Genomic DNA, 11,934 nt, shown 5'->3' on the forward strand with positions numbered 1-11,934 from the left:
AAAGACTCTGAGGCTGGGAGGGATTGGGGGCAGGAGGAAAAGGGGACGACAGAGGATGAGATGGCTGGATGGCATCACCTACTCGATGGACGTGAGTTTGAGTGAACTCCAGGAGTTGGTGATGGACAGGGAGGCCTGGCGTGCTGCGATTCATGGGGTCGCAAAGAGTCGGACAGGACTGAGTGACTGAACTGAACTGAAATGAACTGGCTGAGCAGAAGGTGATGCTGGGTTCGGAACCAGCTGAGGAAATGCGAGGGTCCGACTTCCTCTTTGCCCTTTTAACAGGTTTGGGTCAAGGACAGGAATGGTTTGGAGATGAAGCTGACTGTGCTCCAATCGGGCAGAACTGCGCAGCCGGCGACCGCGCGGGGCCAATCCTTCCTCACAGTGCTCTAGATTGACGGGGCCCGTCGCCAAGGAGCTCCGGCGGGAGGCCGAGTCACGGGGGGCGGAGTCAGGGCACTAACCCGGAACGGCTTGGGACGCGCTTTCCATTGTGAGGCCGGACCCGGGCGGGCCCTCAGCCAGAACGGCAGCGTTCTCCGGGCCAACGGGCGAGCCTCGTTAGACGAGCGGCGGCCGCGGCAGCCAATGGCGTAGAGGCAGGGGCGGGCCGAGTCCGTGGGCGGGGAATTGATAAAGCATCTCTGTTTGCCACCCCGCCCCACACACACCCGAGGCGACGGCGGGGTGGCGCTTCCCGGCCTGCAGGTGAGCGGCGGTTCCGCGAAAGAGGCTGTGAGGGTGGCGGCCTCTCCGCGGACGGTAGGTGCCAGCGGGGCGGCGTCAGGCCGCGGTCACCCCGCCGCTGGCTTTGGACCCGGCTGCGCGGCGTCGCGGACCACAACGCTCAGGAGAGATAGCATTCGCCGCTGCAGCCTGACCTAGGAGGGTGGGGAGGGCCCAGGCCTCTGGAGCAAGGCTGGGAAAGTTTCCAGGCCCCTGTCAGGGCTCTGATTTGCGGAGCGAGCACTCTCTTCCAGGTTGCCCTATATCCTGTCAGGTGCAGCCGTGGCTGTGGCCGAGTCTGCGGCGCGCCCCCTCCTCCTGGATGACCTCCTGGGAACTCAGCCTTCCTGGATTCTCCCAAGGGGCTGTTCCAAAGGGAGAGGATGGGAGTGAAAGGTACTTTATTAATGTGATAACAGGAGACCCTTAAGTAAACTTTAGTCATTTACCTACCACGAGTTACAGGCAGGGAGTTGAATGTCCTTTAAGAATATAGTGGGGACAGTAGTGCCCGGTGTTGGTGGGAGGTGGGAAGCCCACTTCAAAGAGGGTTGGGGGAAGTTTGTAGATTTTGTGATGTTTTTCTTCTTGAACAATCTAATGAATTTACCTAAAAAAAATTTTTGGACCCAGAATTTATGCTCGATTTTCCTTAGACCTCTTAATTCTGTCTTATCATACAGTATTTAGGAACTTCATTCTCAAGTGTTAGTCCTTGGAAAAAAATTGCCCAGGTGTAATACGCCTTTGGTGGTACATCTTCACAAGGATTATGCAAGTGAACTACTTACACCTATTTCCACCCAATAAAGAATGATTGTGAAATGGGATTTCAGGAAAATGGCTGTTCTCTGAGATTGGGTGTGGAAGAACTATGAATTTTTAGAGGTTGCAACTACTAAATTCCCTCTTGTAAAGATACGAAAGACAACCAATATAAAAGGGATGATATTTGACATCTAAAATGGCTTTTAAAAATATTTTGTGAAGTATTTAGCCCCAGCACCAAGAATATGTGCCTGGCACATAGTAGGAGCTTGATATATTTGAGTAAAATTATTGAGTAATGGATGATGAAAACCCAAACCGTTAAATGAGTACAAAAATGTAAAGGAGAAGAGAGAAAAAAATTCCTGGAAACATAGCTTAGTTTCTATTGATGCAAGCATAGCTACCAAATATCAACTCAAGGTTGCTTTGATTTGGATACTATCTTACATTAATCAGAAGGTGTCAAAGATTTTCACACAATTAAGCCATGACTGACTGGAAGTCTAAGATACATTTTGATATCAATTTCAGTCAGGAAGAAAATGTGTGTTAAAGTGCAAATGCCTTTTGTCAAGAGTTCCTTAGTGGTCTAGTGGATAGGGTCTGTGCTTTCATTGCTGTGGCTCAGAATTCCCTGGTTGGGAAATTCCGACAAGCCATTCCTGTCAGCCAGAAATTAAAAAAAAAAAAAAAGTGCATTTTATCAGTGAACTAGTTCCATCACTTTGGTATAGAACAAAGGGTTAGGGACATAGGTCAAAGACAAAGGGATACCACTTTTGTAGGGTAGAGATACGGAGTTGCAAATTGTTGGGGGGGTGGTGCACAGAATATGCGAATAATAGAAACTGCTGCCCAAATTTTAAGAATGTATTGACTCAGGCATAGTTTTAAGAGGATTGTTATTTCTATCATTACAAAATTGATCTCACATTCTAAGAGCAGCAATATCTGATTACAGATTTTTGTCTAAATTAAGATTCTGTGGGCAACTGCAATCATTGTTTACTATGCACTTGTATTTTGTATGTTATAGTTTGTGTAACAGTGCTTCCATATAAAAGGCATATTGCTTGAATTTCAAAAAAATATGAATTTTCATATATATTTGCCTCTTGCAGTAAGTTTCTTAGCAAAGAGTAGGGCCTTTCAAGCCAACCTGACGTTTGTCCCCAACCTAGTTATTTAACTTTGATTCCTGATACTTCTGCCATGTATTACTGTCCCTCCAAATCAAATGCCAATTCCTTCTGACAACTTTCCTTGGTCCAACCAAAGATTACGCCTTCAGAACACCCAGGATATTTTGTTAGTATTTCTCTTTGTGCACTTTTCTTACATTCACATTATTCATCGAGTAAAGAAGTATTCATTTACTGTGTCCAGACTGTACCAGGAAGTAGATAATAGCTAATATTTGTTAAGGGCTTATTATATCTTAGATATTATACCTTTTTGTTTGGGTTATCTCATTTACTCCTCAAAATATTGTAGTATTCTATTATTTTTCCCATTTATAAATTAAGAAATAAGTTTAAAAGGTTAAGTAATGTATTCAGATCATAGAGCTTCTAAGTAGTGGAATTAATATACAAGCCTTGGTAGTCTCTATTCAAAACTTTCTGTTTATAGTCTCCATTATAAGTTTTTCATGTAAATTTTATGCATATATGTTTTAAAAGATTATAGATTATTTGTTAGAAATAGTATATTCGTCTTTGATCCATTATTGCTTCTAATGTAAAGTAAGTGATTATAACAGCCTGATAGTGGAAGCATGTGGCTAGGCCAACAAACAGCTATATGACTGAGATAAGTGACCATATATGTGATCTCTAGAGCTGGTGAATGATGGTGGACAGAGTGAGTGAACTTGTAGAGCATAGCATGTTCTGTCTAGAAATGTTCTTAGGTTGAAAACTGAGCTTCTGTGAATATGTATACAACATAGACATACATACATATTCCTTTTCTGATTTTGTTGGCTTGTATTAACATACTAATAATGTTGTGCTAAGCCATATTCATACTCTAATTGGGTATTATATTCCATTATGTGGCTGTACTGCAGTTTATTCATATAATCCCTTATTGAATATTTATATTTTTACCATACTTCTACCTTTTAAATATGACAGTGCTTTTAAATGGTTCAAAAAGCCATTTAAGTATCTGAAACATTCTGTATCTTTTGGAAACAAAAAGTCAGCCTTAATTTGATATGGAATTTGATGTAACTTTAGCAATCTTTTCTATTTTTAAGGACATCTGACCTGCTGATTCTGTTTTTAAAATATATTTTTAATATCTGCTCCTCATTGGTTCATACTGCCTAAGTAGTTCTTCATAGCCTATTTATTTAAAATATTCTTTTCAGAATTTTGTATAACTTGTTAACTGTTATGTTCTTTAGTATAGTTATAGGGTGGGTAATTTAAGGTCTTCACTTAATTTCATAAACTGCTTTTTGCCTGTATTGACTTGGGCTGCCTTTTTCTTTTAAATATATACTTTGCCCATAGCAGTGTGTTTTGCTAGCTTACCTTACTTGAGTTATTGTCTGTTTCATTTTCTGCTCTTTCCCCTCCCCCAATCACTTTTTTATTTTATGTTGTATTTTTACCTCCTATTAGGGACAGTGTTATGTATTGAAGATACTGCCTTTGGAGCAGGTGGGGTACCATCTTCTAGATCCCCATAAGGGTGGAGCAAATGGTAGAGGAAGGAGGAAATGAAGTTTGCACTAATTCTTTGAAATGTGATGCAATGGCCCTATAGGTACTAAAGAGAAGTATATTGGGGCTGGTTTAATGATGTGCAAATGATGTGTAAATCAGTTTTCTTCAGTTCCTTTTTTATGTTGCTTATAAATATAGTGAAGAAAGAAAGCATTAGTCTTTCAGTTGTGTCCAACTCTGCAACCCCATGAACTGTAGCCACGTTCCTCTGTCCTTGGAATTCTTCAGGCAAGAATACTGGAGTGGGTTGACAGTCCCTTCTCCAAGGGATCTTCCTGACCCAGGGATTGAACCCAGGTCTCTTGCATTGTGGGTAGATTCTTTAAGGTCTGAGCCATCAGGGAAGCCCCATAAACATAGTATTTCTTGATTATTCTTCAGTTGCCTCTAGAGAAAAGTAGTATACCAGTCCAGCTCAACTAAGAACTTGAATTACATAAAGAATGTTAGGTCAGTGTTAATTAAATGAGATCCTCTAAAATTACACGGCTTCTAGAATGTTCACTAAACTGTTGTAGGATCAGATGTTAAAACATGACATTTTCTTATTTTTTATTAGGTAATATTTGAAATATGGAAAAATTATGTAGCTTTAAGTATACTAGTAAACAAGGTCCTTGACCACTGAAAAGAAAAACATACTAGTTTGTAACATTTGTCCATTTCTGTGTTGTAAATACTGCCATCTTGGCCAGTTTCTAGTTCCCAACATGACATTACTGAATATGGAGTTGGGAAGTGTACAATGACCTTCACCAGCTCATATCAGCAGGCTCCAATGTACTCCTAATGTTATAAAGCATAGTAATAAAGACCAACAGACTTACCACTTGACCTATGAACTAGAACAATACCAATATTATTGTGGCCTTTCTCTTCCTTTAGAGATTTGCCTTTCATGCAATAATAGTGAACTTAACTTACTGTGTACCAGGAACTATTCTTCATATTTTACTAAATCCTTTAATTCTTATGGTATTTCTATGAAGTAATAATATTATTTTACAAATGGAATTGCATATAGGGAAATTAAAATAACTAAGGCACAAAACTAGGAAGTTGTGGAGCCGGGATTCCAACCAGGCATCTGACTGCACAACTTGTGCTTATATGCATTACACTGTGCCTTGAAATGTGTGCATGCTCAGTCGTGTCCAACTCTTTGCAACCCTATGGACTGTAACTTGCCAGGCTCTTTTGTCCATGGGATTCTTCAGGCATAAATACTGGAGCGGATTGCCATTTCCTCCTCCAGGGGGTCATTGGCGAGCAGATTCTTTACCACTGAGCCACAGTCTGTTTTGATGCTTTTTTAATGTATGAATATGTTTGCTTATACTCTAGTGACAAGAGGCTTATATTTGACTATAATGGCAGTATTTGCCTAAGACAGGATCAAAAGTGCTACCACTGTTTGATTATACATTCTAATTTAGTGGATTTCAATTTTATTATTAAATGTCTCAAGTAATTGAAGTCTGCTTTAGAATAGTTTGCTGCAATCTTTTTTTTTTTTTTCCTGTTTTTGCCTGCTCTGCCCTTTTTGTGAGTGTATGAAATTGACAATAACTTTTTGAGGGTTTATTTTCTGCTCTTTTAAGTTTTTAGTTCTCTCTGGTCTTCATTTTAGCATCAAGGAGTAGTTCAGGAGATGGTTACTGTACATGAATGGTTAGGAACAAAAAGATGCATTGGTGAGCATTTTTTGGATGATGTTACTAGACACGCACAAGGTCAGTTGAATAAGTATTAGTGGAAACCTGAAAAAATGCATACAAGCAGTGAAATCTTAATAAAAAATATTTTTTTATTAGGGTTTAGAAATAAGGGATTTGCATCCACTTTTAAGCCCTGGAGAGAAGAGGTTTAACAGTGATAGAAAAGATTTGTGCATTTACTGATTAAATTTAGTTACCTTAATTACTATACTTGTGCTTCAGTAGAAAATACTATTTATATTGTCAATTACCAGAGAAATATTTTTCACTCTACTAATAAAAATTTTAAACTGGCAAATATTAAAGTTTTTCAGTGAAGAAACTGTGGTAGAGTGAAACATAACTGGTTGAAACTTTGGAGAGTTTTCTGGCTACATATAGAACTTTATCCAGACTTAATGATGGGACATGGAATTTAATGGATATTGGTATTTTTTTTTCTATTGGCAGTAAATGTTTATGATCCTACAATGATAGAGCAGGAAGGCACCTTAACAGCCTACCCTCTCATTTTGTAAAGGAGGGAAAAAAGAAGCTCCGTAGCAGTGATCAGTGAGTGAATTTGAAGTCACAAAACGTAGTTTGTGTGAATGTGTGCGTGCAAAGTCACTTCAGTCATGTCCAACTTTGTGACACTATGGACTGTAGCCCCCCAGACTTCTCTGTCCATGGGATTCTCCAGACAAGAATATTGGAATTGGTTGCCATTTCCTTCTCCAAGAGATCTTCCCAACCCAGGATTCAAACCCACATCTATCTCCTGCATGGGCAGGCAGATTCTTTACTACTGAGCCACCAGGGAAGCCCTTGTTCCTCTTTACATACTTTTAAAATCTCTTTACCAAGGAAAAGACCCATTCAGCATCTTTTCCAGTTTGTTTGTGTGCCTTCCCATAATGCAAAGGTTAGATAGCAGAATAACTACATTTACCAGCTATTGTATTGAGGATCTGAATGTGCTTTAGATTCCACCAAAGAGATACATTTGTATAAGACTTGAAATCAAAGTGTGTGAAAGAATCAGGTGTTTAAAGCATTTGTTTACTGGTGTGGGTCAACACCATGGTTTTCATACTTTAGCATATATTAGGATCATTTTGAAGACATATTGAAACATATATTGCCAGATCTTGCCCCCAGAGTGCTCTATTCAAATGGTCTGGGGTGGGGCCTGAAAAGTTTACCTTTCTAACAAGTTTCAGGTACACCCTCTTTCAGTCTTATATTTTTTTGCTTTTTAACATCTAGTGGTCACTTTGGCAGGTTGACTCATTTATTCATTCAAAAGTGTTTATAATATGTATGCCTGCCATGTGCCAGGATCCCTGCTAGACTCTGGAGACATTATGGTGAGCAGAAATGTTGCTGTCTCCTGAAACTAACAGTGAAATGGGAAAGAGACACTCTTAGTTGTGTATTAGCACAAGTGTAACATTTAGGTGAGGAAAATGAGTAATTGTCAGGAGAGGATTCACTGAGGAGCAGATGTCTAATCTGCAAGCTGAAAGATGAGGAGGGATTAAGTAGGCCAAATAGGGAATAATCTATTTTCTAGTCAGAGGGAATAGTGTGTACAAAAACCCTGAAGAGAGAAAGAGATTGACAACAGTGGGTGACTTAAAGAAGGCCTTTGCAGTTAGAGTATAGAGGATGATTTGGGGAGAGCAAAAGTAGGGAGCAGATCAAGAGTGAATACTGGCACTAACTAACTAACTAACTGAATACTGGCAGTTAGTTAGGAACCTTTACAGCAGCCTAGGTGAGAGAAGATGGTAGCTTGGATTGCGGTAGTGCTGGCAGAGACAGAAAATGCAGTCAGTTTTGAGCCATATTAAGAGGGCGTTTGTTTGTTTGTTTTTAAATTATATAACTTATTGGGTTGAAGTATATTGCAAAAGTTGCAGGCTGATTGATTTTTACTTTTTTCTTTTTAGGCATCATCCAGCCTGCCTGTGCTACTAGATGAATGGAAAACTCTGATTTAAACAAAGTACTAACAAGGAATTGTCCTTGATTTTTGTACTTTGTAGAAAAATTCTTCCTCAAATTGTTTTCACATCTTTCCTTACTGTAAAAACTGCATTTAAGTTAGAAAATGAAGCAACTGAAGAGGAAAAGGAAAAGCAATTTCAGTGTACAAGAAACTCAGACCCTTTTGAAAGAAATTACGAAAAGGAAAGAAGTAATTTTTTCCAAGCAGCTCAATACAACAATTAATGTGATGAAGCGAATGGCCTGGGAGGAGATTGCACAGTGTGTGAATGCTGTAGGAGAAGGAGAACAGAGAACAGGGACAGAAGTGAAAAGAAGGTACCTTGACTGGCGAGCCCTTATGAAGAGAAAGAAGATGAAGGCAAACATTAAGCTAGTTGGTTCAGGGTTTCCCCTTCCCACATCTGATTTAGATGACTCTCTCACTGAAGAGATAGATGAAAAGATTGGATTCCGAAGTGATACAAATTTTGATTGGCAAAATGTGGCAGATTTCAGGGATGCAGGTGGATCCTTAACTGAGGTCAAGGTAGAAGAGGAAGAAAGAGATCCCCAGAGTCCTGAAGTAAGTATTAGCCTATGTGAACCCTCTTTTTATTTCTTCATTTCTGATATGAGAGTTTGTTATAGACCAAGAACAGTTAAGAAATTCCCAGATTTTCAAGCTAACTTAAAAATAGTACATAACAGAGTCATTCCATTTTTTACTATCTTACTGTCATTAATCTCTTCTCATCTCAATGTACTCTTTTAACTGTACATTATTAATGATGTCACACAATTGTAAATATTTTTCAAAATTCAAAATAAATGGTTTTGTGTGCTTAAATACAGAAAGCTTTAAAGAAATGCCTAGACAAATTAACAACCATGAATATAAATAAATGCTGAGAACTACTTTTCTCTTTTAGTTTGAGATTGAAGAGGAAGAAGAAATGTTGTCATCAGTCATACCAGATTCCAGGAGGGAAAATGAACTTCCTGATTTCCCCCACATTGATGAATTTTTTACTCTGAACTCAACACCATCTAGGTCTGCATATGATGAGCCCCATTTGCTTGTAAACATAGAGAAACAGAAATTAGAATTGGAAAAACGAAGGCTTGATATTGAGGCTGAAAGACTGCAGGTAGAGAAGGAACGCCTACAGATTGAGAAAGAGAGGCTGCGACATTTAGACATGGAGCATGAGCGACTTCAGCTGGAGAAGGAGCGGTTGCAGATTGAAAGAGAGAAGCTGAGGTTACAGATAGTCAACTCAGAGAAGCCATCTTTGGAAAGTGAACTTGGTCAAGGGGAAAAGTCCATACATCAACCACAGGATATAGAAACTGAGAAGTTAAAACTTGAGAGAGAACGCTTACAACTGGAAAAAGATAGGCTGCAGTTTTTGAAATTTGAATCAGAGAAGCTGCAGATTGAAAAGGAACGCTTACAAGTAGAGAAAGAGAGACTACGAATTCAGAAGGAAGGACACTTGCAGTGATTTATCTAGGTCTCCATTTATCAAATGTTTGTAAACCACAGGTTTAGGTTTAAAAATCATTGCAGGATTAGCTGTATTGTTGTTTTTTTCCCTGTTTAATATTAGTGTTTTTAGTAGGAAAAAGATGATTATTTGTGGATAATTATATGCTTAAGTCTTCTATGAAAACTATGTGCCCTAGCATAAACAATATAGCAGAAATTGTTGTACTATTTAAATTAGTAAAATTACACATAGTCTTGTATAGTCTATGGACTCAGAGTTTACAATTATGTATGTATAAAATTCTAGCTCAGTAGTTGTCAACTGGGGGTGACTTTGGCCCCTCAAAGACATTTAGCAATGTCTGGCAACATTTTTTGGTTGTCAGAATTGGAAAGTTGGGCACATTGCTACTGGCATATAGTAGATAGAGGCTAGGGATGCCTACATCCTGCAATGCACAGGACAGTTTCCACCCTCCCCCCTAAAAAGAATGATCAAACCCTAAATAGCAATATTGCTGAAGTTGAAGAACCCTGTCTTAGCCTGGCTGAGCACCTCTTTAGCTATGTTTCAGTTTCAGAATGTTGAAACCGCAGATATTTATGTGGGAATTACTTAAATGGCCCAAAACTTTATGAAACAGTACTGTATAGTATATTGACTGTAGGTATGATGATTATAGATGTTTTATTCCTTTGTTTCCATCTGTAGATAATGTGAGAGTCAGAAAAGAATATAGGCAACATCAGAGGTTATCTAAAGTGGGTTACTTTGCAAAGCAGTTCATTCATTTAGCCTTTGGTGCTTTAGAAACAGCACACATTTTTGTAAGCTTTATGCTTTCTTCTGTGACTCCATTGACTAAGCCAGTAGTTTAGATAAAAATTGTCATTTCAACCATGTATTGAAATCGTAATATACTTGGTTGAAGCTAGTAAGAATGTTACCAGTTTAAAAATGGTGCCAGTAGTCAATGAACTGGAACTCAGTAAGTGGTCATTTGATTTTTAAAATAGATAATAACTATTTGGAACTGGGAATGGGGGTGGGGGAGAATGTCCTCTGTATCCAATAGTAATGATGGTGATGAAATAATGATAGTAGTGGTGTATTATGAATTAGGGAAGCACTCTTGCACACTATCTGACCTAATCTGTAGAAAAAGTCTTGAGAGTAGTAGTATTCCTGAACCTGAGGCTTAGAGAATTCACACTTTGCGTAAATGACTGATTTCATATATCATGATGCATTTTGTCTTTGTTCTTCCCTGTGAAACAGAGTTTGTATCTTTAGTCAGTCGTTTTGGTATTTATTCTGAGACCCAGGGTTTACTTAATCTGGTGATTTGCCTTCAGTCTCCTAAACGTAATTTTTCCACTGTCCAGATGATTCTGATGCACACTAAAGTTGAGAATCACTGCATGAGATCATTTTGTATTTTCCCATTTCCAGTATATGTAGCCTTAGTAAGTCTATTCTATTGACAGATACTACCTTGATTCTAAATTGATTCTGGTTTATTTAAGAATGTCTTGAAACCATATGTAGCATTTGAGTATGGGTATATAAGGCAAAAATATACATTTTAGTTACCTTGAGTTTGGAATAGTGTTATTTTTGTATAATTGAAATAAATGCTTCTACCATAGAAATGAATTTGCTGATACTGTGTGAATATTTATCATTTCAAGTGATGCTCAATGCTGTGAGGGTTGAGGTTGTCAAGGCTGGAAGAGAGCTTTATCATGGTGAATGGGGGCAAGGGGCCTAATATTTGTGTTAGGGATTATGCTATATGCTTTTCATGCATTATTTTGTTTCTTAAAACAAGCCTTGAGTCATTTTAGCCCGACTTTTATAAGAAAGGAAACAGTACTTCATCAGTTTAATTAAAGAATACATTAAAAAGCGATATGCCAATACTGACCCAAAATTTTAGCATAAAAGCTCTAAGGAGAAAGAGTACTGAAAGTTTATAGATGTAGTTATAAGTATTGTAGCTTAGTTACTTGCTACTTGTGAAAGTCATTTAACTTACACTATGATTTGATTTCCTCATCTGTGAAATGAGTGTAATGCTATCTGCTCTGCATATGCTTCATAGTTCTTTTTTTGTTAATAATATGTAAAGTAAAATGCTATTTTAAAGGCAAGTTGGTATTAGCATTAACATTTAAGATCAATAGAGTTTAACTTCCTAGAAGTAAGCATTGAAGATAGCCAGTATTATTTATGGATGGTGCATTCTTGGTTCCTAGAAGTAAGAGACCTAAAAAAAAGAAGCATCAGCTTACTATCTTCCAGGGCTTTGGTTGAAGAGCTTTGAACTTCTTAACACTGTCCCAGTTATAGATGGATTCAGTTGGTTCACTGTAGTAGGAAACTTCATTGCTGCATTTCTGAAGTGGTAGGCACACTTGGAGTGAGTCATTTTAGTTAGCTGTTTCTGTGTAATTTGTTGTTGCTGTTGTGCAGTCACTAAGTCATGTCTGACTTTTTGTGACCTCCATG

General features: G+C 38.4%; 1 protein-coding gene across 2 annotated transcripts; it reads left to right on the forward strand.

Annotated features, from left to right (window-relative positions):
* The first annotated feature begins 580 nt into the window (after positions 1 to 580).
* MSANTD4 (Myb/SANT DNA binding domain containing 4 with coiled-coils) lies at positions 581 to 11,079 on the forward strand. 2 transcript variants are annotated; one of them, XM_019975607.2, is made up of 3 exons: positions 581 to 714; positions 7,894 to 8,516; positions 8,863 to 11,079. In XM_019975607.2, the coding sequence occupies exons 2-3, from the start codon at positions 8,055 to 8,057 to the stop codon at positions 9,436 to 9,438; spliced, it is 1,038 nt and encodes a 345-aa protein (XP_019831166.1). In that variant the 5' UTR covers positions 581 to 714; positions 7,894 to 8,054; the 3' UTR covers positions 9,439 to 11,079. The 2 variants fall into 2 exon arrangements, with proteins under 2 accessions (XP_019831166.1, XP_019831167.1); XM_019975608.2 differs by lacking the exon at positions 581 to 714 and adding an exon at positions 792 to 1,128.
* Positions 11,080 to 11,934: the final 855 nt, after the last annotated feature.

This window comes from Bos indicus, chromosome 15 (assembly GCF_029378745.1).
Source record: "Bos indicus isolate NIAB-ARS_2022 breed Sahiwal x Tharparkar chromosome 15, NIAB-ARS_B.indTharparkar_mat_pri_1.0, whole genome shotgun sequence".
NCBI classification, from domain to species: Eukaryota; Metazoa; Chordata; class Mammalia; order Artiodactyla; family Bovidae; genus Bos; species Bos indicus.